The sequence below is a fragment of the Pimephales promelas genome, chromosome 21, assembly GCF_988280905.1.
Source record: "Pimephales promelas chromosome 21, fPimPro1.hap1.1, whole genome shotgun sequence".
Taxonomy (NCBI): domain Eukaryota; kingdom Metazoa; phylum Chordata; class Actinopteri; order Cypriniformes; family Leuciscidae; genus Pimephales; species Pimephales promelas.
Genome location: NC_142789.1, coordinates 21099042 through 21126538, shown reverse-complemented (window position 1 = coordinate 21126538; position 27497 = coordinate 21099042). Strand labels below are relative to the sequence as shown.

Sequence of the window (27497 nt, the reverse complement as noted above, 5' to 3'; positions counted from 1 at the left end):
TTCGGAACACAAATAAAGATATTTTTGATTGAATCTGAGAGCTGTATCACTCTTCCATAGACAGCCTGAGGGACTGCCTCTTGACGGCCCAGAAAGTCATTAAAAGAAAAGGTTTAAATATTCCATGTGCCTACAGTGGCTCAACTATAACTTTATCAAGCGACGAGACTACTTTTTGTGCGAAAAAAAAAGCGTAAATAACGACTTTATTCGACTTTCCATTACTTCCTTATGGGCGCATGCGCGAGAACTGAGACGAGACCGTTCTTCTTCGACTACTTTTTGTTACCGGCTGCTCACCGCTTAGGAGTTTTACCGCCCCCTACCGTATAAGATGACGTACTGATATAGCCGGAGGCGCAAAACGTTCTGTTTACAAGCAGTACGTCATCTTATACGGTAGGGGGCGCTAATACTCCTAAGCGGTGAGCAGCCGGTAACAAAAAGTAGTCGAAGAAGAACGGTCTCGTCTCAGTTCTCGCGCATGCGCCCATAAGGAAGTAATGGAAAGTCGAATAAAGTCGTTATTTACGTTTTTTTTTCGCACAAAAAGTAGTCTCGTCGCTTGATAAAGTTATAGTTGAGCCGCTGTAGGCACATGGAATATTTAAACCTTTTCTTTTAATGACTTTCTGGGCCGTCAAGAGGCAGTCCCTCAGGCTGTCTATGGAGGACTGATCTAGCTCTCAGATTCAATCAAAAATATCTTTATTTGTGTTCCGAAGATGAACGAAGGTCTTACGGGGTTGGTACAGCATGGGGGTGAGTAATTAATGACTTAATTTTCATTTTTGGGTGAACTAACCCTTTAAGTTGCTTCGGTGCGAAAACCCCTATTGTTGAGTCCATGTTGTTATTGTACAACTTAGAAGCTATCTAGCTATAGCACCCATTTTATGATAATTACTGTATAATTTTTAAGTTCTGTTCATTGTAAGTGCATAGAAAAGAGTACCTATATGTTTTTCAAAATTTCTCCTGTTTTACAGAAGAAACAATTTTGGAATATATCCATATTGTTTTGGAATGACATGCGAGTGAGTAAACGATGACTGTTCATTTTTGGATGCATCTCATTAACCATAATTGGTTTGATTGTGCATGTGCACAGCGTGTTTCCATCATTCCAATTCAGTACATTTCATTTTTCGTACATTCCAGACCGTATCACGGCTCGCCTGTGATCTGTTTCTTGTTGACTGTGATCTGTTTGCAGCATGACCGAACATCAAGAACCTCTTGTAAGCTGAACATGTCTCTCTCTTTCTTTTCCTTTTGAAGACGGCACGCTTCTTTGCCCCTCGATGTCACATACCCTGGCAACTTTATTGTGCCGCTGTGTCGAAGAAGTTACCCCTGTCGCAAATGGAAGTCTGCATCGCTTGGGTAAATGGAAGGGTTTAATATTTACTTTCTTAAGATGCTAGTATCTCAGAGCTGCTGGATGGACTAACTGTCTTATTCTCCACACATATTTGTGGCTTGGTGTCAGGTAATGCAAGTTGTCATGCTCCCATCATAGTGCTGTACGACTTATTGCTCAAAAATACGAATCCATGTTCGTTTAATAGATGTGTCTGCCATGACTGAGCCACAGTAGTGCTGTAACGCTCCTGCTTTGTGGCCTCTGTGGAAGCGGACCTCCTGTGTCTGATGGTGCACTCAGATGGAAAATGAAGAAGCGCATAGATTCCACCCGCTGCGGAGCAGTAGGATGCCGTGTTGCTGATTGTGTGACATGTCGTATCGGTGCAGGGTTTTACCGCGCTAGTTTGGATGGACGGGCTTGAAGTATAAAATTTGAATGATGACTTTTTTTTCTTTTTAAAAAACACATCTTTCAGTTTCTGTCCACTCTCCGTGAATGACAGTTCTGACTGAACTGTACTAATGAATAAATATAAAATAAAAATATAAAATGAGTTTAAATACATTTATAATAAAAATAATGCTTAATATAATTTCATGTATGGCATGGCCATTCAGTGTCATTTTTTTTAATCCTCAGTGTTTAATCCTCCATTTTCTGTGCTGCACAAACGTAAATGCAGGCAGAAGATATATGTTTAGTACTTTTAAATCGTTCCAATAACACATTGCTGCATGCTAGAAAAGTTTTCCACAATAAAGTTAGTTTAGAAAAGATTGTAGTCTTTCTTTTGTGCTAGCACACCAGCATAGCCAATAGGACGTCCAGAGATCTCTCATGATTATAAGCCTCTAGTTTGTATGAAAATTCATGCTAGCCTGGCGTCCGTGGAGGATTGTTATTCCATGTCCTGTTAATTAGCTGTGTTGTTTAGCCTTGTTTGATGATTTTTAATTAGCTTTGGTGATGACAGGTTCTGATAAACATTAGTGATTACCGCGAGGGCTTGAGACGTCCCTGTACGTTAACTGCCGTTGACCACGGACCGGGATAACAAGTCAGGCTGTGCAACTACAAATAATATCGGTCATCCCGTGGGATCTTGGGCTCAAGCAGTTGGGTGGAACGTTTGGAGATCTCTCAATCCTGGTTTCATGAGATCAGACTTTGTTTGAGCCATGCAGGGAAGGCAGTGATAAAAGGATGAAATGAAAGAACATTAAAGTGTCACGTATCATAGCAAGCAAAGCTTCTCAACTGATAAAAACCCCACTGCGATGCCAAAACACTCTCAATGTTTAATTATGTGTGGGTTGTTGTTCGTATGTATTTACTAGCTACAGTACACTATCGTTTATGCTTAGGGTTTAATGTTAAAGGGGTGATAAACTGAGAAATCCTTGACATCTAAGAGGTCATCATATTATAAGAATACAATAAGTTTCAGAACTGAAAAGGACCTTGTTAGTCCAATAAAAGCTTTTATTGACACCAGCCTCAGCAAACGACTCGTTTTTCAAAGTGGGGAACTATGACGTCAAAGAGGATAAAACACCACCCCCCGCAGGAGAGGATCAACGCCTACTTCAACATGGTTGGTTTAGCCTCGCCCACTGATTCGCGCATTACACGCATAGCTAAAGAACATAGATTCCTACCTCGTGATGACAATCCGGATCGAGCTACCGAGCAATACAAAATATTGTGCAGCGCCTGGTTTTGGAAGAAGATAGGACTGCATGGATAAACTTTATTTTTGATGATGTTTCACTCCAGCTAATGAGGTAAAACATGGTCCGTCTGTTCGCTTCATTTCACCGAGGATTGTTTTGTAAACAAGACTGGATTTGCAGACCGATTATGAGTAAAGAACGGTGTTGTGCCGTCTATATTGGATCTGACAGGAACTGTGCAACACACGGACTCTGGGTCGAATCATTCCGGTTGCCATTTTACAACATTGGACGTTTTCAAAACAATTTCCTCCAAGTGCATCTATGGGTGAGTTGAAACTCATTATAATATGCAAAGCTGTTATCCACTCACAGCTGTGGGTGTTTACTTCCAAGTCTTCAGTGCGAGACGCCCATAAAAACTGAGCGTTTTTCAGCTAGGCTCAAAACTTGGGTACAAAATAGCCTATTACTTATTCGTTTTGATGTTTTTGAATGCAAAAACCAAGCGAATGTCATAAGTTGACCTCAGACAACAATAAATAAAATTTAAAAAGCCAGTTCATGACCCCTTTAAGAAATGCAAATGTAAGAAAAACGCATTTGCTGAAGCAACCATGCCAAACCATGCATTGAGCTCTTTAATCGTGACTCTTTTTCACTGGAATCGGGATTCTTATTGCAAGTGCAATGTTGTAGCTATCAAGCAGCTCATTTCAACTGAAACTGTTTTGGAGTTTTGCAAAAATTCCAATGAGAGGTTGAAAATTGACATGGCTCTGAAGCAATAAGGAAATGGCTATTGATTAGATACCCAAATGCAATTGCAGAGACACAAGTTCAGACTATCATACTAATCGTTTCTAATAACCTAACTTCAAATAGTATTGTTTTGCTGCTCTTATATACTTCATTACCAGCTAAAAAAAACAAACAAACATTCTGAACCAAGATTGTAATTACATTTGAAGGCCAATGTTGATTTTAGACACAGTAAAAGAAGATTCTGGGTTCTGCTACGTATTAGCATGCAAATTACAGCCTCTGAACTTCAACGAGCAGGTTCCTAATTGCAAAAGCCTCATATTAGTAATCAAGGACTCTACTCAGAGACCATGAGATCGATAGTAGTGTTTGCTGTCAGAAAAAGGCTTTCAGGTGATTGCACTCTATGCAGACATATCTAACAGCAGCTGCTAAGTTACCTGTTGTGTCGTTCCATTGGTTGGATTTGTATACTGTCTTAATACGTACTCAGAATATACTTGCAATTTATGCCGTATGTGTATTGTTTGTAGTATGCAACATTTCAGGATGTGAAATAACCTTGCATGTGATGCTGTATTCCACAGTGCAATGTACTTGCAAGTTAATTGTTGTTTATGTGTGGAATAATATCAGCTGTACACAATGCAATGCAGCATGTACTTGGCTTTTTTGACCTTCTATTTCTGTGTGCGTGTGTTGGATTATCTCTTTTTTTATTTTTCGGCTTTTTAAAAATATTTGAATGGATTAAATTTATTTATTAAATTGTTAAATTGGACTGATTGGCCAAATTGACCAAGTTAACAAGAATAATAATAATTTGCTTTTTATGTGTTTGTTTTTGGAAATACTTTTATTTCTCTCTCTTTTCTTTTTTTTTCTTTTGTTGTTTTTTTAATGAACAATAAGATGGAAAATTGCTAAATAATTGTTTTGATTTTCAATATAAAAACGACATTCCACTCACTGAATAAAACGTGACATCATGAGGTCATATGACAACAGTTTAGCATAAATATTTCACATTATTAAAAAAAGCATATTTAATGCAGTATACAGTAAAAACATTCCAAACATGACCATAGAGACGATAAAGAATAATTTTTGCTAATATACTCTCTGTATTATATATATATCTGTTCTCCCCTCTGGTTCTCACATGCAGGGGATCTTTGCGTGTCCATTAAAGGGAGTGGCTGAGTGTGGAATTCATCAGTATGCGAGCTGTGTAGAGAAGGAGGTAGTCACATACTTGAATCCACTGGCAGACATTCGTATCCGAGCTACTTTGATCTTAACTCCTCGGCTGCTACATCCATCCCTGATGTATCAGGACCTTATGTTTCTGTTTACTCACCATATTTTACATCTACTGTACCACATGCATTTCTGAAAGAGAGTAAATGGAGCCCTTTTAGTCTGTAGGACATACTATGTACACACAATCAGTGCAATTTCCTCTAGTGTGTTGGTTTTCTTGTTCTTTGTAGTGACTGTACCATGTATAATAATTGCCATCCGCTCTAAAGAGTCTTAGAAGAAGTCTTAAGAAGTTAAGTTTGGTGGTTGGAGCTCTGAAATGAATCTTTTTTTGCTCTGCACTGTGTCTGTTGTCAGCTGTGACAGTGCGTTTACTGGCCCAGTCTGTGTGATTTGTCAATATAACGTCTCAACTTGTCACCACAGGAGGAAGAATTTTGACAACAGTCAAACCAGCATGCTTCACTGGAAGCTGCAAATGGACTGCAAAACAGCAGAGCAAGCTCCCACAAAACTTCTTCCACAAAACAAAATGCTATTATACTATGCAAATTTGTGCTTGAAGTGTTGAATGACTGTTTAATTTGAGACATCAGTGGATATAATTAGTGCAATCAAATCGATTAATCGCGATGTATATTTATATACTTTATATACATACACACAAACATTTATTTTAGATACAATCAATTGCAATTAATTAATCGATTTGTCATCACTAGTTATAGTCATAGACTATAAAAAAATATGGACATTTTGTCCATGATGTCACCCGTAGGTTTATGAAGAGCATTTTTGAAGGCCAAAGTGCCAGCGAAGGGACCCAAGCAATCCGATATTGGGTATGGGTAATATCCCAAAAATATTATGGGTAATCGCTTTGGTGCCTGGCTTTGGTTTCGCTTTAATGCCTGGTTACAAATCAGATGTCACTTTATTATAAGTAAAATATCCAAAAACCAATGTTATATATTTTGTTTTGTTGAGTACTTACAATATCCCAAATGTTTCCAACTTTTTTGTAAATAATGAGAAATAATAATGTTCACACTGCAATAGTAGGCGACAGACGTGGACAACCTGGTTATTGCCGTTATGCCTAGCAAGACGCTCACGCCGTTGTTGTTTTGTTCAAATATTATGGACCATGGCAAGCAGACTTTGAGACAAAAAAGAGAGATAGATAGATAGATAGATAGATAGATAGATCTATCTATCTATCTATCTATCTATCTATCTATCTATCTATCTATCTATCTATCTATCTATCTATCTATCTATCTATCTATCTATCTATCTATCTATCTATCTATCTATCTATCTATCTATCTATTATTCAAATAGCTTTATTGGCATGGTGAAATAAATCTTTACATTGCCAAAGCATTCATAACACTATAGAATACAAACAAGTAAATAATTATAAAAATAAATAAATAAAAATAAAGTAGTTATAATAGACATTGGAAATAGACATTGCAACATGAATAAAAAAGTTAAACCTTCTAATATTTAAACAGTGTCTCCAGGCGTGTAGTTTGTAGCTCTGTCCTGCTGGAGGTTCTTTCTTCATGACAGGACCTCACGTATCTGGCAGCCAGGTTTGAGCTCGCTGGGCTTTCTCCTGGCAGGAGTGGGAGTTTATCCATATTAGATTTCTGATGGAAGTCTTTCTGGTAGGTTGTGAAAAGTGGATAGAAAGTGTCTCTTATGTTTGTATATTTGGGGCAGGATGTCAAAAAGTGAAGCTCTGTCTCTCCACTTGGTTCTCTGTGCAGTGAGGGCAGAGTCGCTCTTCCTTCGGCAGCCAGGTCTGCCTGTCTCTATGTTCACGGAGTTTGTACATGCTTTGGAGTTTCCTCATTTTAGGGTCGCTCACAGTACTCCGGTATCCTGCTAATTTTGTCTGTCTGTCTGTGGGTTTGTGTGTCTGTCTGTCTGTCTGTTAATCGAATATCTCTTAGTTCCAGGGATTTCAAACTTGACAGGTGTCTTGCTACGGGCATGAGTAAGTCCAGTGCCGAGTTTGACGTTGTCTGGATTAGAAATGCAAAAGATATCTGTAAATATATCTGTAATAGAAGCACACATTGAAGATGTTTGGATAGGGTTTGGAAGGTTGTGGCACACTGAGTGGCCACTCCCCCTCCACACTGCACACCGAGTGGCCACGCCCCCTCCACACTGCACACCGAGTGGCCACTCCCCAAAATAAACATTCTGACATTATAGGGCTGTGATTTAAAAATATCTGAATATTCTAAAACCTCAAACATACCAAACCAACAACTACTAAAACACACAAAAACTGATGCATTGCACTAGTATTAGTAATATAATCACATGACTCCTGGCGGCTGAAAATTCGGGCATCACAGGAATAAATTACATTTTAAAATATATTCACATAGAAACCAGTTATTTTAAATTATAATAAACTTTCACAACATTACTTTTTGAAGAAATAAATGCAGCCTTAAAGGAATAACAGAATCTTAGCATCCCAAAGCTTTTAAATGGTAACGTATATAGTTTTATTGGGTCAATTGCAGCCTCAGAGAATATGCTGTGACATGCTGTGTGTGAAAAGAAGCAGAAGGGTTAGGAGCGTTGTTATGTGACACTGTGGCGATAGGGAGCGGTTGTTCTCCAATAGCTAGCATTGCTACTTAGCATGGACAAAGGACAAAGTTGACGATGGGAGGGGGATGTGGAGGTGGGCGGCAGAGCTAATTCATCACTATAAACGCCTGTGGAACAGAATGTGTCCAACTCTGTGGCTGTCAAAGGACCGAGTCCTACAGGCAGTTAATTAACTTTCCGTCCGCACTGAGAGGAGGTGTAAGTGACACAGGTGGCAGCCTCCAAAAGCATGCAGTGAGTGTGCTGGTTTCAGATTGAGTGCTCTGATGTACTCCCATTAGATTAAACAAAGTCAGCTGTGTAGCTTATCTCCTCACGGCTAATGTAATTTTGGGGGGGGCTTCTGTGCGATTCTCATAACTTTATTTCTCAAATGGAGTTACACGTTTGTAATTTTGTGGTGACATATATTGCACCCTGACCTGAGAGACTACTGAGACATGAAATCCAATTTGATTTCTAAAGGAAAGTACAATTTTTCTCAGAACTTGCAACCAACTGGAACATACCATGTAATTCTGACACTAGATTTGAGATGTTGGTCTCTGAAAGATTAAAAAAAAAAACAGGCCTTAAAGGGAAAGTTCAATAATAATAATTAAAAAAAAAAAACGACACATTTTTTTTAGAACAGATTGTCCAAGTAGCTTTTTTAGTCATACTTCTTTTATTATACTTTTATGGTGTCTTTGGTCATTTTTGGAGATTGAGAGCTAATGGTAAGGTTAACTTTCTTAATTTTTTATCTTTATTTGATATGGGACAATGCACACAAAAAAACAATAAAATAAAAAAAAAACATTAGTTTAAAGAAGAAGAGATGTTAAAGCAAAAAATGCTAATTTCCACCCGCTGTCCCTGGACAGGTTGATGTTATACTTACAAAAAATCATAAAATATATACAGAAAAACACATGGATGCATTACTTCACTCACATCATAAAAACACTCTCCACTTCAGGAAACACTCACTCACTCACAGTTTACATCATTCATATCACAGTCATTTAGTACGTACAGGTTTGCTTTGATAATAACCACTGTTTAGTCAGGCATGTAAATGTACTATAGCTTGTGCATGAAATAATTTAGTTTGGGAGAGTGTTTCAAAGGCTCGCTGCTTTATAACTTGAGAACGATTGTTGGCCATATGGTTCTATACGTCTCGGAACGCTGCACTCTCCTCTAGTTAACATTAGTTAACTACAATTAATAGTTATTAGTTAACTTGAGTTAAAAATATTTAACTTGGTGTGTCAACTGCTACTTCGTAAACTAATGTAAATATGTACAGTAAGTTAACCTTAAAAAACAGTGAACCTATTTACAGGCACCGTTCATGGTTAGTTCATGTTACCTGGTGTGTTAATATTAACTAACCTTGCTGTTGTAATGTAATGTAAATTGATGCATTAGTACATGTGTGAGTTAACGTAAACAAACATTAACTAATGCTGAACAGAGATGTTGTTCATAGTTCATGTTAACTAATGCATTAACTAATGTTAATTGTGCTGTTAATGTGAATTGATCCATTAGTACATGTGTGAGTTAACGTTAACAAATATTAACTAATGCTGAAAAGAGATGTTGTTCATGGTTTGTTCATAATGCATTAACTAATGTTAACTAATTGTGCTCTTAACGTGAATTTTATCCATGTGTGAGTTAACGTTAACAAGTATTACCTAATGGAACCTAGAGTGTTACCAAAAAAGCTTACCGACCACAAACTTATAAACCGTAGTATGTCTGCTATGTAATAGTTAATTTTGTCAGGCATATAGATCATATTAAAGCTATTACGCATGAACTAAAAGCCAAAAAACTCCAATTTTGATTTCATCTTTAATTGGTTCTGAAATTCAACTGGTCAAGTTGGCGCTGAAGGTAATGAGCTTATGTGAATGTGTGAAATGTGATTCGGATTTTATTAAACATTTATTATTAACTATCGCCTTCAGTAGCCAGATCTACTAATCTAACCATCATAATTGTACTTTTATGACATATGTGATTATATGTGATTTCATATACACTAATCTGCCTATTTCTCTTTAATTATGGCTTGAGGCTAGAGAGGCCATATATGATGGTGTGTATAAACGCATAAAGACCTATTGCTTTCAATCTGTTGGAGAAATACTAATTTTCATGTGTCTGCATTGTAATATGTAAGCTATTTAGCCAATCGCCAATAAATTGTAACCTATTGTAAGCTATTTTTCTTTCTTTTTCTTTTTTTGCTAGCCTTAAATGAAAAAAATAGCTGTTAGCGTGTGTTCTGGACTTTCTCTGAAAGAGATGGTAACTTAAACTCTTGTGGTGAACAGGAACTAGCCTCTCTCATATTACAGCAATATGTGTTAATTATTCATAGTCAGGATCAATGCTTTGACTAAATATGTCACTGAAAGTCATTTTCTCTTCTTATGCAGCAATTTTCTGAGCATATGATATTAGCAAACATATTTCATAAAATATCCCTTAACTTATTTTGATAAAATGCATTAGACAAAAAGGTAAAAGAAACTTTCACTGCATTGGTGGTACCCTTCAAAATCATATTTACCCCTAAAAGATGCATATTAGTGTGATCTTGGTACCTTTTGAAAGGGTACTGCCTTACTGACAGTGTTGTGATGTGTGGTTTGATTATTTTCATGTAACTCAGGAGCCTAAAGTATTGGTAGAGTGAGATAAGGGAGAATAGACTCCGAGCCCCACTCAGATAGAGCATATGCTCTGCCCTGAGATACCAATCCTTTAATTGTTACTGACATACTGCTTGCCGCAGTCACCGTGTCACCAAGCATTTTGTGGGGGGCATTAATGAAAAGCGTATAGCGTCCGTTGTCCCTGTCCAGACTCATTCCCCCTGTGCGTGTCTCTCTCTCTCTGTGGCCAAAGATAAATCGAGGTCTTCCTGCTAGCCTGCAGGGGCTTGAACAGGTTCAGGCGCTCTCCGTAAAATAAATTGACTCACTTGCAAAGACCTCATGAATGGGCAGCAAAATCAGAAGTCTGTCCCACCATCTGCCATTCTGCTTTGTAAAAAAAAACTTTCGAGCTGGCATCAGTTGAAACTCCCAACATGACCAAATGTTTATGCGCAAAGGGTCGACAAGACAGCTTTTTTTAAGGTTTAAGTTTTTTTTAAAGAACTTTTAAGAAATGTTTTTGAGCACCAAATCAGCCTGTTTGAATGATTCAATATTTGAATTTCACAAATTCAATATTTATACAGTTAAAAACTTTAAAATTCAATGAGTTATTAGATAGTCTTCTAAAAATAATGTATAAAGCGCATTTGAAAACATTACCTGAAAACTTGCAAAATAGATTCATCAAGAGAGTTAATTTAATTTAAGAGGAACTGAAGTCTTTCAGAAACCTGAGTTTAGAACAAAATTAAAGGAAAGATGCGTCTCAATACAGGGTGTCAGTCTGTGGAACACTCTCCTGTTCGAACTTGTTCATCAAAATGAACAAATCTTTTGTTATAAACTCATAATGAACTCATAATGCCTCTGTCCGTGTTTAGATTCTCCCCAGTTCAGTCAATCAATTCAAATGTAATAATTTAGTATAGTGTGCTGGATAAAAAATTAAAAAAAAATTGTTTGATTTATTTAGCAGGCTTTATTCATAGAACAGATTTTGCTATGTCAGAATCCTGACTCCTAACTCATTATTAAATATTGCATTAAATGCTGACCGTAATAGTTGTTATTTCTTCTCTGATAGGCAGACAATAATTCTGTTCAGTCATGGATACTTCAGAAGGCTGTTGTACAGAGGATAGTTCAGAGATTTTCATTACCAAGTTTGGAAAAGTATGTTGATACTTGCGTTGCAGGAGGGCAAATCCAGCCACCTGTTGCACAGACCAACCGAATGCTTTTGGGAGATATGTGGAGACACATGGTGCAGACATCTAGCCCTTTCTCAACATTCTAGAATGTTATTATATCATTTTTGGACAGTGAAGCCTGATTAATTAGTCAACCAAGTGGTTATTCAACATTCAATTTTGATATTTTTAGAATTGTATGTCTTTATACATATACTTCTTACTTACTTACTGTTTTAATAATACTTATTGTTGAAAAGTTTGGGGTTGCAAAGGTTTTTTTATGTTTTTTTTTTTTTTAGACACAATAGGTCAAACAAATTAAAAAAAATTTTTTTAATAAATGTTAGAATGTAATTTATTTCTGTGATGCTAAACCTACATTTCAGCAGCCATTAGCTACACACACACATATATACAGTACTATATATATATATATGCATACATACATACATTACATACATACATTACATTACATACATACATACATAACATACATATATATGTATGTTTGTAACATTCTAAATCTCTTTACCGTCTCTTTTGATGAATAATGCATCTTTGCTGATTAAAAGCATTCATTATTTTTTAAATGGTTGTGTGTCTTGTAGCTTATTTAAATGAGAGCAAATTTCTAAAATAAATTGAAAATTAATTTGACAGAATATTTGCTTAAATATTTCACTCAAAAATAATTGCGAACAGAAAATAGTTGTTTTTTTTTAGTAAGCCAAGTATAGGCACATAATCTCCAACGCCAACTGTCAGACAATTAATTGGCCTGGTGGATAAATAGGTCTGCTACAGCTTTACTTTTTAGTTCGTTTTTTTTCATTTGTTTGTTCAGTTGTTTGTTGGTTTGCTCTGTGAATATTATAATCGCAAAAAAAATCCATACACCCAATCCCCATATGTGCCTCGTCATCCGGTCGGTGAGGAAAGCTCCACTCTACCCTGTCACCATTCCTGTCCATCTTGATGGAATTTGAATTAACCTCAGAATTGAGACAAAACATTGCCTCTTAATGAGGCTCTTAGCTTTGTTGTCTTAATTGATGCGATGTGACTTATATAATTGCAGTGTCACATTGTTCAGAGCTGCAGAAGCCAAATTACGTGTCGTTGCAGCGAAAGCAACGCTGACTTGAATCCTCACTCCCGCCCTCCTACTTTTGAGGCGGCGGTTATGCGTGAGCCCTTCTTAATGACGCGGGTGTGTGTTATTGTGTGAAGGACTGTTATTTTCTGACACCGGTGCAATTTAACACATCACAGCTCATGGTGGATTAAAGCAAAACAGGTCTTTTGTGAGCAAATAAAGCCCACCCTGACACCAGCTGTCTACTTAATAACCTCCTCCTTCAGAAGACTGGTCCTCTTTTTTGCGTCGAGGGGTTTTTGTTTCACTGTTCTCGGAATGACTCCTGGTGTGGTACTTTTAAAAAATGGTCGCCTAACATCTTTCTCTCGTACTCTGAAGGAAGCATTATCCCTCATTTTCTTTTCTGCTGGCCTTTCTTTAGCACACAGCTTCTGAAAACTGCAAAAAATCACATCCCTCTCAGAGGAGAGCTACTTCTGAAGGACATCGAAAATGTACGAATAGTGATAGGAAGAAGAGGGTAGAAGGAGTGGGAAAGTGACACTGGACTTGAATTCGCATTCTTTCCACGTCCTCTGATGTGTCACTCTGATTAGATTTAAACAAGTTTAAGTTAGGTGCAGTTCATGTTTCATACCGTTTTAGAAGCAGACGGTCACAAACAAAACTCTTCACGAGTCTCAGATGCGGTTCAGTGAAGAGAGTAGCCTGCAACTCTTGTCTGTGTGGAGAGCAGTCTCCGTCTGATGAAATCTCTGGCAATAAATCCAAAAACATTTATTGTTACAGGAAACAGCCATTAAGAGTCTTAGAAGTCTTTTGATTCCTAACACGTTATGCTGTGTAAGTAATTAGTAAATGAAGATAGTATGTAAATAAATAGATTTTGTATTCATTTAGATGGTGTATGTGTGTGTGTGTGTGTGCTTTTACATTACCACTAAATTACTGCTACAAGCCATTTTTCAAAATTAATAGTAAGAGCTGAAATATGAGACTTACTGTGTGAGGAAAATGGTCTAGTTTTGTTAAATTCTCACTAATTGTTTCGTGCATATATCTCTCTCTCTGAGTGTGTGTGTTTGTCTTTCTCCCTAGACTGCTTGTCATATCACAGTACTCTTCCTAATGTGGCAGTTCCCATAAAGACGGCTTATTTGACAGCTTGAGTTTGAGCTGTAATTACTCAGTGTTACCTTTATGATGCTCCTGTTTACCAGCTGACCCCTCACGAGCCTGCAGAAGAATTAATTTTCGTGCCAGTGGAACTAGTCCCTGTTACCTCATTAAAAGATGGTACGCATGGATTTATAGCATTGTGCAACAGTGGCCGTCTTATATAATAAGCCGAGCCTTGCTCTCTCTCACTGCTCACTTTCTTGATTTTTTTTCTTTCTGTCTCTCTATCTCCACGTGTCACAAATGTGCCTCTGGCTCACTCTCAGCTTGATTCATTGTGATTTGCAGTTTGTAAAGACCTCATACGAGAGGGCAGCCCTGAGTTCACGGGTTTGCAGTGTTGCTACGCTGTTTCTCTGACAGGTGTGATCTTGACAGAGTAGGATCAGACAGCTACAGTAAAACATCTCTGTTCCAATCCCCACGTTGAACCCGTGCGGTCGCGTAAGTGTCCATATGTGACCCGCGGCTGTGAGCTGGTATGTTGATATGGTGGGGCGCATGCCGCGGCTCATGTGCCCGCTATGCCAAGCTATCACAAGCCATCCTGTCAGTCTCTCTCCATAGGCCAGCACTTGTTGCGCAGCGCCCCCAGCTTGTGGCTTCACTGCCACTGTGCTCAGCTAGTTTGTTGTTCTGGGCGTAGCTAACGTGATTACACAGTAATTAGTGCTTTAATTGCACGCCATTGAATGGAAATTGGCGAGGCTGAAGATTCTGTTTAAAGAAACACATTCTGAAATGTTCACTCTGTGGAATGATTTATCATAAACTTTAGCAGTGTTTGATTTGACTCAAATGGAAATGATAATATGAGGGATGTAATGTACAGTATGTGCCATGAGAGTGTTACCGGGTTGTGACGTGAAGTTTGGATTTTTTTTCTGTAGTCTCATATACATTTAATTTATTAGATATCTTATGGCTATACTTTCTGTACATTTTCATTTTAAGTTAAAATTATTTTTCACAAATTATTTCAATATAACCTATGTGTTTTGAAACTGTAACATTGTTTAAATGGGAACATTCTTTAAATGAAGACGACTAACCAAGGTCAATATATGTGTGTGCGTGTGTGTGTGTGTGTGTGTGTGTAGGTTTTGTTTGTTCAGGAGCCTTGTATTCTATATTATATTAGAATCCTTTTATTTTTTTATCCTGCAGGCTAGGATTTGTGGGTATTTTTGGCTGTAATCTTGATTAACCCTCATCTACTCACTGAAGATTCATTGAAGCTGCTCTATGTTTTTGACTGTACTAAAGCATACAGTGAGGAAAATAAGTATTTGAACACCCTGCTATTTTGCAAGTTCTCCCACTCCACAGAAATCATGGAGGGGTCTGAAATTGTCATTGTAGTTGCATGTCCACTGTGAGAGACTTAATCTAAAAAAAAAAATCTAGAAATCACAATATATGATTTTTTTTTTACAACTATTTATTTGGATGATAGAGCTGCGAATAAGTTTTTGAACACCTGTCTATCAGTTAGAATTCTGACCCTCAAAGACCCATTAGTCTGCCTTTAAAGGGATACTCCACTTTTTTGGGAAATAGGCTCATTTTACAACTCCCTCAGACTTAAACAGTTGAGTTTTACCGTTTTCGAATCCATCCAGCCGATTTTCTGATATTTAGAAGACTATCAATAACCAGACCGTTTCTGGTCTCATTGACTACCATAGTATATATTTTTTTCCTACTATGGAAGTCAATGAGAGCAGAAACTGTCTGGTTACAGATATTCTTCTAAATATCAGAAAATCAGCTGAATGGATTCGAAAATGGTAAAACTCAACTGTTTAACTCTGGGGGAGTTGTAAAATGAGCCTATTTTCAAAAAAGGTGGAGTATCCCTTTTAAATGTCCACCTCCACTCCATTTATTATCCTAAATTAGATTCACCTGTTAGAGGTCGTTAGCTACGTAAAGACACGTGTCCACCCCATTCAATCAGTAAGAATCCAACTACTAACATGGCCAACACCAAAGAGCTGTCCAAAGACACTAGAGACAAAATTGTACACCTCCACAAGGCTGGAAAGGGCTACAGGGAAATTGCCAAGCAGCTTGGTGAAAAAAGGTCCACTGTTGGAGCAATCATTAGAAAATGGAAGAAGCTAAACATGACTGTCAATCTCCCTCGGACTGGGGCTCCAATGCAAGATCTCACTCCGTGGGGTCTTAATGATCCTAAGTAAGGTGAGAAATCATCCCAGAACAACACGGGAGGAGTTGGTGAATGACCTGAAAAGAGCTGGGAGCACCATTTCCAAGGTTACTGTTGGTAATACACTAAAGCCTAGTTCACACTACGTGATTTTAAGCCCGATTTAAGCCCGATTTGTAAATCGTTGAGTCGCCGACAAGTCAGGGTGTTATCGCGTGCAAATCGCGGGCGATTAGCGGACGATTAACGCTCGCCAATCCGTTAGTGTGAAAGAGCCAACAACGCACCAAAGACAGCTCGCAGACAGGTCACCGAGCTCAGAAAAATATCTAGCATGCTAGATATCTCGAGCAGTCGCGCGACTCAATCTCAGTGATGTCATGAGTACAGCCAATCATAGCAACGCATGGGTTGAGGACACCAGGTAAATCTTACTTTTTCTTTTCTTTTTTGCATTTTTTTTTCTCAGAGCAGATCGTCGAGCAAACAGTGTGCAGCACTAGTTTCTGTCTGACGTCCATATTCGCGTGTTGTGTTCTTCTCTGCAGTTAGGGTTGATGTCAACTCGTTATTTTTTGATTATTTTCAGGATTTAGACCGTACTATAGTACTGAAACAGCTCTCATTGAGTCACAAATGATATGCTCTTATCATCCGATCGTGGTTGTATCTCTATGTAGTGCGTTGTTAACTCGTGTAGTGAGTTACCTTCTGTTGTGGATCAATCACACTGTGTTGTGTGGTGTGAACAGCTAAACAACTTGAACACTCATGATTTCACTGAGAGCAAGTCATGTAGTGTGAACTGCACAGTTCAGCCCGACATTTTAAAATCATGTAGTGTGAACAAGGCTTAAGGCGTCATGTTTTGAAATCATGCATGGAACGGAAGCTGTCAATCTTACATACTGCATCTTCAAGGCAGATGCTATGGGAATCTCTCGGTGGTCACTCTGCCGACACTGGATGCTTGCTATCTCACAGCGAGTGTGTCTTTGTTGCGATGTGGGGCGTGAGAGAACGTAATTGACAGATTGATATTTCATTCCTCCATTGTTTAGCCACACAGCCTCCTCAATCACACACATGGACTCCCTTTTGCAGTTCAGGTGTTGATTAAAATGTTTCCAGCTCCATCCCCTCTTCCACTGAACACAATCATGCACATCTGTGATGAGAGCTTTAAGGTTTCATGAAAACGAAGTCTTGGAAACCAACAGCAAAAATCAAAAATTAACACTCGCCAAGTGACAGATGCAAGTAAAAATTGGCTTTGGTTAGTGAATTTACTCAATTTGCCGAAAACGTTCTATGGAACTAAAATTTGAATTTTTACTGTCGTATCTGCTATCCTAAGCCCAATTCTTTATTTTTACCTCAGCTGTCATGCATGTGTCATACAGTACCACCATTAAAAGGAAGTAGCTCAATGTGCATGTATGACACAATGATTTTCGTTCTAGCACGCAACACACACATTCAAGGCAAGCGTCCATGTTTAGCATGAGATAAAATTATATTGCGCACTTTTGTAACAAATCACTCTAAAGTCATTTATTTGTATCTGCCATCAGACTATCTGAGACTCGTTGTTACAGCACGTTGCTTGCTGTTTCGAGACTGGCAGACTTTATTACTGAAAGCTTCATGCTTTCTAACCTTAAAAATATTTTTTTTTCCCCTAGCTGCAATTATTCTGCTTATCGTACATGTAAAATATATTTTAAAATGTAATTTATTCCTGTGACGACAAAGCAGAATTTTCAGCTAATTATTCCAGTCTTCAGTGTCACATGATTTTTCAGAATTCATTTTGATTTAGTGCTTATAAAACATTTCTTATTATCAATGTTGAAAAAAAAGTTGTGCTGCCTTTTGTGTAAACTATGGCAAACTTTGCTAAAGTGATCGTTTTGAACAAGTATATTAAATTATACATTATAAAAAAACATTATTTTAGCTAAAGTATTTGTATAAAATTGGTGAGCCTTTTGGTGAGCCACTGGTTGAGTGGGCAAAAGGTAAGCAAACCACTTTTATGATTAATTTTCACACAAAATCTGTTGCACTGTCATTGTTCAATTGTAATCATGCACTATGGGAGTAGTGAAAAAGCTTATTTAGATTTTCTTCGGGTGTGCCTTTAGCCCCGTTGTACCCTACATGTGCAGATGTCTGTGTGAGAAGTTCAGAAAGTCTTTTTGAGGCTATACGTCAAGTGATTGTAATAAGGTAATCAACACTTCCCTCTTACATCCCTCCTTTCGAGTTTTGAAGTAGTAATTACAGTGCGATTTGCTCAAATGTGAATGGTTGCAAAAAACGATGGGTTGAGCAATTTCTTGAGCAATTTCACATTTCTTTCCTTTTTTAAAACTAGCACAACAAAAAGTAGAGCAAAAGATTCACAGCTGTTATGTTGTTGATGTTTTAGCTGTGCTTTTTTATTCTCATGCTGTCACAGAAAATGGTGTTTGGCTGTACAATCTGGTCACTTCATTAATGCCTAAAAGAGAAATACAAGCTAAAGTGTACAGTCAAAATTCACAGCGAAAATGAATTATGTTATATAGTAATTATCTTGACCGTACAGTCCTGGAAAATGCAATTATTCTGACATCTGACTCCAGGCTGGCTGCATATGAACGTCATTTACATATCCAACATAAACCTTTCCTAGTATGACCATGAAAGCAAACAAACATCGTGTGGACTCGAGCAGTATTGATCAAGGCTTTATTTTGATATTCTCTTGGGTCTTGGGAAACAACTTGGGAATCTTTTTGGAATCTTGTGTATCCTCAGGGCTTGTCATCGCGAATTTGGGTGTAGTCGAAGATTTAAAACGTAACAAAGAGAAGTGTGAAGGATCTTGAATCTTTTTCAATAATATCTTCTTCCTCTACATTCCTGGATTTCTCTCTCTCTCTCTCTCTCTCTCTCTCTCTCTCTCTCTCTCTCTCTCTCTCTCTCTCTCTCTCTCTCTCTCTCTCTCTCTCTCTCTCTCTCTCTCGCTCTCTCTCCAGGGTTATGCTTTTGAAAAAGTATTAAATACACTCATTTCCTTTAGGCCAAACAACCCAAACTGATCTACATTTCACCAAAGCAGTAGGGGTGCAAAATTAAATAGGTAATATAATGAGTTATGGTAATCGCACCAACTTCACACACACTGCCGAATTTAATCAGGTAGTTTGCGCAATTATTCCACCCCATCATTATTATGTGGAGAGAATCTTTTGAGATTCAGAGCGCTGGCTTTTCTTAGCGGGGAAACACTTTAAAATGCCACATGTTTCGAGAAGGGTGATATCTCATCTCGTTGTCATTCTCAAACTATGATCTTGGCTAATAAGTTTCATTAGAACTTCTCTTTTGGCTTTGAAAAATACTAAAGTTTCAGTATGAAAGCAATATGCAGCTGAGGTTGGTTTATCAGTTGCAGGAGTATTCTGATACTTTCCTCAGGCTCATTGACGGCTTGGATAGAAAATTCAGTTTTCTCTCTGGATATGCCATAAATAAGCACACAGCTGATGTGAATCAATTTTTGTCAGTCTACTTATCTGCTTTTTCTAAAGAAATGCAGGCAATGCAAGTTCTTACTGGTTACGTAACTCTAAAAATACTCATTCCGGCCCCAACGCTTCAGCATCTTTCTTTCTTTCTTTCTTTCTTTCTTTCTTTCTTTCTTTCTTTCTTTCTTTCTTTCTTTCTTTCTTTCTTTCTTTCTTTCTTTCTTTCTTTCTTTCTTTCTTTCTTTCTTTCTTTCTTTCTTTCTTTCTTTCTTTCTTTCTTTCTTTCTTTCTCTAATCTTTCTTTCTAACTAATCTTTCTTTCTTTCTTTTTATCTACAGTATGCTAGTGAGAAACTGTAATGGTTCTAAACGTAGTCACACCTATGTCTAAAGATTTCGATAAAATTATGTGGCAAATCTCTTTTAAAACTTCTCACTTTCTCTCATTAATCATTACTATTATGTTCTCTGTGTCTGGTCGCTTTCTCATCCTGAGTCCAAACACGTACAGCTCGCACGACTACTGACATTCACTCTAGCCCTCTCAACCTCTCTCTTCCCGTCTCTCTCCATCTCTCCCCAAGGACATCTCACACATCATATTTGTAGCTACATATTAAAACATCTATATACTTTTGTTTAGTCTCAAATAATTGCGAAAGCTGAATTGGAGAGGCACTGAATGAGGTTTAAAGAATGAAGCCACTATTGAATAAGAATGGGAAAAGGTACATTGTAAGGTAAATTCAGTACATGGTGAACGTCATGGAGGAGCACAATTCAGGCTGAAAGGGCTTTTTACCAAAACGTTTATCTCATTACTTTGTCCCTAAAAGGTCAGTGGCGAAATTCTGCAAGAAGGCTATGAATTGTAAAGCTCTATGGTTTGGACCAACCTTTTCCATCAAAGGAAAAAGCAAATTGCAAGGTGTTTTAAAGACCTCCTGACAGGCAAGCATGGAAGTGCAGAGCACAGCATTCAGTGGACCAGAGATGACAGAAAGAAAGGGATGGTAGTGAGAGAGGAAGAGGAGAGGAATGACATTAACATCATAACAAGTCTGTCTGAGAAAGAGCAAGACGGAGCATGACTGTTAGCCAGTTAGATGTTCCTTCGTAGACCAGACCAGTTGGTAATGTTAAAATACTGGTACTTCTTACTATATCAATACTAAATAAAATAAATTAAACCCAAAAATGAAAATTATGTCAGTATTTACTCACCCTCATGTTGTTCCAACCCTGTAAGACCATCATCGTTCATCTTCGGAACAGAAATTAAGATATTTTTGATGAAATCTGAGAGCTGGAAATCTCCTGCATACTAGTCCATAGGCTTCTTGAGGAATTGAAACTTGCCAACCAAGTTATTAAAGACATCGTTAAAATAGTCCAAGTGACTTCAGTGGCTCATTCTTAACTTTATCAAGCGACGAGAACACTTTTTGTGCGCAACAACAAACAAAAACAACGACTATTTCAACTATTCACTTCTTTCTCTGTGGGCCTCTAGTCGGTTAACGTAGTGTGATAGCGTAGAGCTACGTCACACGTAGGCTCACTATTAGCCCACGCCAAATTTATTTTAATAAATACAACGTATTACAACGTAGAAATTTTAGGATGAAGTTAATGGGATATAAAAAGATATTGTAGTTGTGAGACAGTTAATGAGATATAAAGTGACATTGCGATACAGTATTTAAAATCAAGTTGTAATTTTGAGATCACAATTGTGACTATAAATATTCGCAAACGCCAGTTTTAAAGTTGCAATTTTCGGAAATAAAGCAATTATGAGAAATAAAGTTGCAATTATGAGAATAGTAGCAAATGTGAGAAAGTCATTATGGTGAGATTACCTTTTTATTCACATTAATATACTGTAATTATTAAAGGAGTGTGTTCAATGAATATTGTGGTGGTATATATATCGTTATTGATAATCATACAATTGACTGGTTTTGACTATTGAAAATTCTAGTGACAAATCCCTTTCAGCAGCCTGCCGACGTTTCCTTTTGGGAGGAAGTCGAGTGTGTGCGTGCTTATGTTAAGGATGTGTCTTTGGCATATGTGTTCTATCAGCTCCCATGGACACGCTACAGCTGCTTGACTATAGTCTCACCGACCAGAGCTGAGGGGACAGGCGGTATCCCACTACATCAGACATCTCTCTCACACACACACACATACACACAAATCACAGGCAAATCTCTGTTTCCAAGGAGACACGGGTCCTGCTTGGAGGCGAGATGCTGTAGTAAATAGCAGAGACAGAGTCTTAAAGAGGTGAAGTGCTACGAAAGCATCAGAGACCTGCACAGAGCTTGAAACTCACCTTCTGTCTCGCTCTAATTAAACGCAAGCCTCACTTATAAGGCCGTCGGTTTAGCCTGGTTTAAATTGTCCTAGCTTTAGTGCAGGACGTATGGCATAATAACAAGACTTCTGTTTCTGTGGGGACATGGCGAATTGACACAGCATTTAGAGCAATTTAACTTTTGTGTTTTTCGTGTCTTGTGTTCTGACACATTGAGCCATCTGAGCATGTGAGCGAATCTGGTTTGCGATATTTTCCCATTTTACCTCGTACAATTATTTTTTTGCCAGCATGTGCCTGAATTCGTTTGTTTAATTGCTTCTTGAAGGTGTTTCATTCTGCTCTCTATTTCGCTATGAACCAGTAAGCCTAAATTACATTTAGTCGATTGCAAAGGTCTTGATTCACTAAACATGGTGATATTGATGACTCAATTACCTGAAATATGATTATGTGGGTCACATGTCACATTTGCTATATCTTCTGGTCTACAGTGAATACTTGCACTGAGATTGCTTTGCATTTTACAATAGATCATTTATATACTACTACATTACTATTTGCACTTCTGTGCCCCTGTTATGCTTTTATTACTTTTCATGTAGTGAAATAAATATAGCTTGTTTGTTATTCTCTCCCAAAAGAACAGATTCTGATCTGCCTGAAAGGAGTGGTAGTTTTGTAAGAAATTTACATAACGGTCTATGGTCTGGGCCATCTGACCAATCAGAGCAGAGTAGGCTCTCATAAAGGAGGGGTTTAGAAAGACCGAATTCTTAATTGAACTGTTTCAGACACAGTTGGAAGAAAGAGTGTATATATTATGAGAATGTTTTTTTAAAAAAAATCTTGGATCCATGTAAACCAATTGGAGATCTCCAAAGCTAAATTTGGAATCTTTAAATTAACATAAAAGGGGCACTTTAATATGTCTTTATATATATATATATATATATATATATATATATATATATATATATATACAGGGTGCGATTTGCCGGGGGGGATGCGTGGGATTTCCCCCTTTCTGGTCAGTGTGTCCCTGCCTCTGCTTAATTATTTTTATCCCCGGTGGGGATAAAATTATCCCCCCCTCAAAGTGATCAGTGCTACTAAACTAGTGGTGAAACGGATCAGAAAACTTATCACGGATCCGTGGTTTGATTAAAGTCAATTTTATTTTTAAATGCGCTACTTTGGCTGACTCTCATATAGCTGCCGCTCTGCACGAGTCTGCAGACTTGCTCAATGTCCCGCCCACGGCGCTATCTGATTGGTTACACCTCACGCCTATCAACACTTGCGAGACGGTTGCATGTCCGCACTGGGCTGTGGAGCTGTGTGTAGAAAGGAAGGCAGCATTCAGAATAAATATCACAATCTGATTATCTGTTTCTATGATGACAAGCAGAGCTAGTGTCCCAGTCACTGAGAATGGCCGAAGTTATACACACGGTGTTTGAACATCTGGCGCGAGTGATTTCAATGTTAAATCGATGTAAAGACGCGTTTGCGCGCGTCTAGAGGTTCTGCAGCGCCAATGAGTCATCTGTCTTTTCTATCATTTTGCTGTATCTCAGCATCGCGATGTAACATTAACATTATTACTTTCACCTAACAGCAGCAGTAAAACTGTTTCTATGATGGTTTAACTTTGCAATCAATCCGTGGTTCAGGAGAGGCTGATATAAATTTGCCTACCCTATTAATCTATTGATTTAATTATTGCATGTTTTTCGTTGCATGATCACAGTTCAAATGTGTGGGAAGCTATTAGAGTAAAAATATTGTGTTAGGATACTTCATGTGTTAATAAGATTTGTTTTCCTGCAAATGCAGTGATGAAGTTCATGTTCTCATGATTTATTTTTTATGAATTTTTTTTTCCAAAACACCCCCCCCCCCCCCTCTGTTTTTTTCACAAATCGCACCCTGTATATATATATATATATATATATATATATTCAACAATTTGAGAGATTGAACAAATCATTTCTAGGTAGCTAATATTTTAGTTCTTATTACAGAGCAGATTTGAGTTGTGGACATATTGTACAATGTGTGTAAATGCACTGGTTTGCAGCAGAGTGTGTGTTGCTTCAGCCCTCTACTGTAAAGACACTGGGATTTTGGAAGATTTGAGCATATTCAGGGGTCTGCAATCTTTGCCTCAACCTGAAGGGGTTTGATTTGAAAGATTGTGTCCATCGCAGACAATCATAACACTCCCAGAGAGGGACATGCAGTGAAGAGATTCTGGCACGCTACACTCTGAACAATGAAATCTCAGAAGACTCGGTGTTTGTGTGTGGACATCCGACTGTGTGTATGTGCAGACTGAAGCACAGAGCAAATTGAAATAATTGTCCGCTTACTCTCTTTCTGGTGACCTTTGGAGCTGATTGATCGCGGCCATTTTGCAATCGATATTTAAAGAATGGATGTCTCTGCATAATTGTGATCCAATTTGCATTAATTCACAATATGCCATTTTCTGCTTTTGTTTCTAGCAGCATCAGTGAGTTTTCCTCAGGTGCAAATGCGGATCGTCTGCTAAGATGGAACTCACTGTCATATCCTCCTCTTCTCTGTGTGAGGATAATGCTGATGTTCAAGATCGAACGTCTCAGTTGAAGCGCTCATGTTACTGCTGTCAGAGGCAGACGCTTGTTCTGTTGAAGGTCGTTTTTGCAGTGACCTCTACAATTCTGACACCCAGCTTTCATTTAACTCTTGACAGTTCCCTGTCAGAACTTGGCTTCTAGTCACAGTGATTAACTCTAATGACAATGGAAGCGTTATTGTAATCATCATTGGGTCTTTTTGCTGTGATTGCAGCGATGCGGTACACACTGGCAGGCTTCCTTTGACGAGGAGAATTGGCTCCAACTTTCCCCGCTGTGTGTCTTTTTGTAGACAACATCTGAAGATCTCTTCAGAGAGCGCTCAGTCAGTGCTGAAATTGTGTTGCCTACTCATTTCATGGCCGTCACCCCAGACGTACACAATTTTTTTATGTTTTGGTGTTGTTGATCCGAGCATGTTTATGGTTGACTCATAAACTTTTCAGAAATCCATATGCAGAGAAACACATGGTGTGATAGATGTGTGAAAACACTGCCCCCTACTGGTCACGTTAAATCATTTGGAGACTCATCAAGCAGACAGTTATCTAATGAGAAAATGCATTATTTCATGTATAGATTTCTAAAATCTTTAGTCAGATTTGCAATATTTACATTTATACCTTTGGCCGATGCTTTTATTCAAAGCAAGTTGCATTGCATTCAGGGTAGCCTATATCTGAAAAATAGTTTTATTATAAAATGGAATCGTCTTTATTTTACTGTATGCCATGGCATTTTATTAATCATGCATTATTATGGCTCATATATTTCAATCTATGTTGTTGTTGTTGTTGTTTGTTTGAACTGTTTGAACTTGTTGGCAGCATCCATAACTCTCTTCCAGAGGAGGGAGACAGTGTATTAGAAGAGCCAAGCAGCTTTGGAGTTCCTCATATACAGACACACTATTACTTCTCATCTGCACACGGCATCCAGGAACAGATATTTGACACGGGTTGTACGGGTCTGTCTAAACCTCTGCCATCATCCCTTTAAAATGAGCCCTGGATCACGCTAGTTATAATTCAATTCTGTCCAAGCCCCCCGTGTCTCAGTTGTCTGTCCCCCGCAGCGACTTCAGTTCTCTTCTTCGCTCTTTATCTTCCTCTCTTTCTTTCCCTCTGCACATCTGGGGTTTAATGTGCGTCCATTATTCATACACACAGTCTGAGTGATCCTCTGAGCGGAGAGCAGAGCTGAAGACTGAGCTTGACTCTTAAGTGAGTCAGGGAGATGTGAGGCATGCAAATAGATCTCCCATATGTTTCACTCTCATTCTCTTTTTCAGATGATGAGGTGTCAGGTGTTCGGTGCCTTGTCACTGACTCATGAGCGTGTGTGTGCACGCATGTATACGGAGCACGCAGTCATGGAAAGCTGTTGAAGTCGTGCATATTTCAGGCTGAATTCCTTATGATGATCTGATTTTAACTAGCATTTATGTTAGTGTGGATTTGAATTGAATTGGAACTTCCCTCGTATGAAGTTGAACTGAAATTTGCATTGGGTTGTCTGGAAGAAGAATTTATGCTGTGTTCATGGCATGTCATTATAATTACTAGCCTGACTTCATCCTACTCATATTCCAATCAGAATGTGAGTCTGATACTGCTCCATTGGCCTTTGATAATGAGGTGCGTCTAATCCTGGGAGCCTGGGTTCTCCCAAGGTTTTTTTCTCCATCCAATCTGATGGAGTTTTGGTTCCTTGCCACTGTCGCCTTGCTTTTGGCTTGCTTAGTTGGGGTTATTTTATATTTAATATTTAACAATATTATTGATCTGTGTTGTACTACTTTCATGTTATCACTGTGAAGCTGCTTTGATACAATCTGTATTGTGAAAAGCGCTATATAAATAAATGTGACTTGACTTGACTTAATCCGAACCAGGAAAAAAAAAACGGGGTTTGGGCTGGCATCCGGGCTAAATAATTAAAGTAATCTCGAGATGACAACACTTGACATTCTATTTGGAGCTGTTTGCGTCCTTGGATTGGGAATTATATGGCGTTATATACGTTTATATGGCAACAATATCAACACCTAAATGAATATGCAGCGGTCAGGTAGCCTGGGAAAACCCAGACAACTTCCGGCAAATTTAGATTTGCTCTGAAAGTTTACACAGATTTGCTCATTCAAGCCCATTTTCAATCCGCCGAAATCGAGGCACCAATCAGAAACGTTGGGTCAGAGTTTACACGATGATGACAGCGCTGGGATTTTGAAGCAGATTTTGTTGCCTACATTACAAAGATGGATGCTGCCGTCGAACATCACTCGCTCGAATCAGCTCTCGTGTCTGTTTTAAGCCATTTGAACGTTTCCTTTTAGTTAAAAACTGAGCAGAGAGCAACACTCGGCGCTCTGCATACGTCATATCCTTCATCGCTCTGATTGGTTTTAGGTCTATCCGCGACGTCCGTTGGCGACGCCCCTCTGGAAATGATTTGTCTATGACACTTTGCCAGACCATAACTCAGTTACAACTGAGAATGGTTTGGTTTTAACCAGGCTAGTGGTCAGGTGATTCAGAAAATTCCCATTTTACCAGCTGTTAAATCCATCCATCCATCCAAACAAACTCAAGTTCCCCTCACGAACACTTCTGCCTCATGAATATGTCTACCTAAATTCTGTCTCATGAACACTCCTGCCTCCTCTTGTAAATCTCTCCAATGTATCAAGCCCCTGCCTTCCCCTGGTTTTCCACCCCTCAGCAAATCAATAAATCATTCCTCCGTAATAGATGTTCAGGTGTAAGTAATCTTTTCTCCCTTAGTGCTGTATTGTTGGCGAACAGCTCAAGGCTAGCAGAGATTAGCCTGCTTCAGCTCCTCAGACAAGAGCCTCCGAGAGCAGAGGCAGAATATCACCGAAAGAGAATCCCAGCACGGCCCTTTCAGCCAAGGCTAATTTCTGATCACAAGTAGTTGACTGAGTGAATAAGTCTGGGGGCAGGGCTCTTTGAAACAGCCCTACACACACTCACTTTTCACCCATCCTCT

The 27497-nt window shown here is 38.4% G+C and overlaps 1 protein-coding gene across 3 annotated transcripts in view; it reads left to right on the top strand.

The window, feature by feature from the left end:
* The window catches only part of iqsec1b (IQ motif and Sec7 domain ArfGEF 1b), a 165007-nt gene that overhangs the window by 52362 nt on the left and 85148 nt on the right, over positions 1 to 27497 (top strand). For 2 of the 3 annotated variants that reach the window (XM_039673422.2, XM_039673417.2), the window contains exon 3: positions 1282 to 1386. The exons of the other annotated variant lie outside the window; for it this stretch is intronic. In XM_039673422.2, coding sequence (XP_039529356.1) covers positions 1282 to 1386 — 105 coding nt within the window. The remainder of the gene's footprint in view (positions 1 to 1281; positions 1387 to 27497) is intronic. 3 annotated transcript variants of the gene reach the window in all.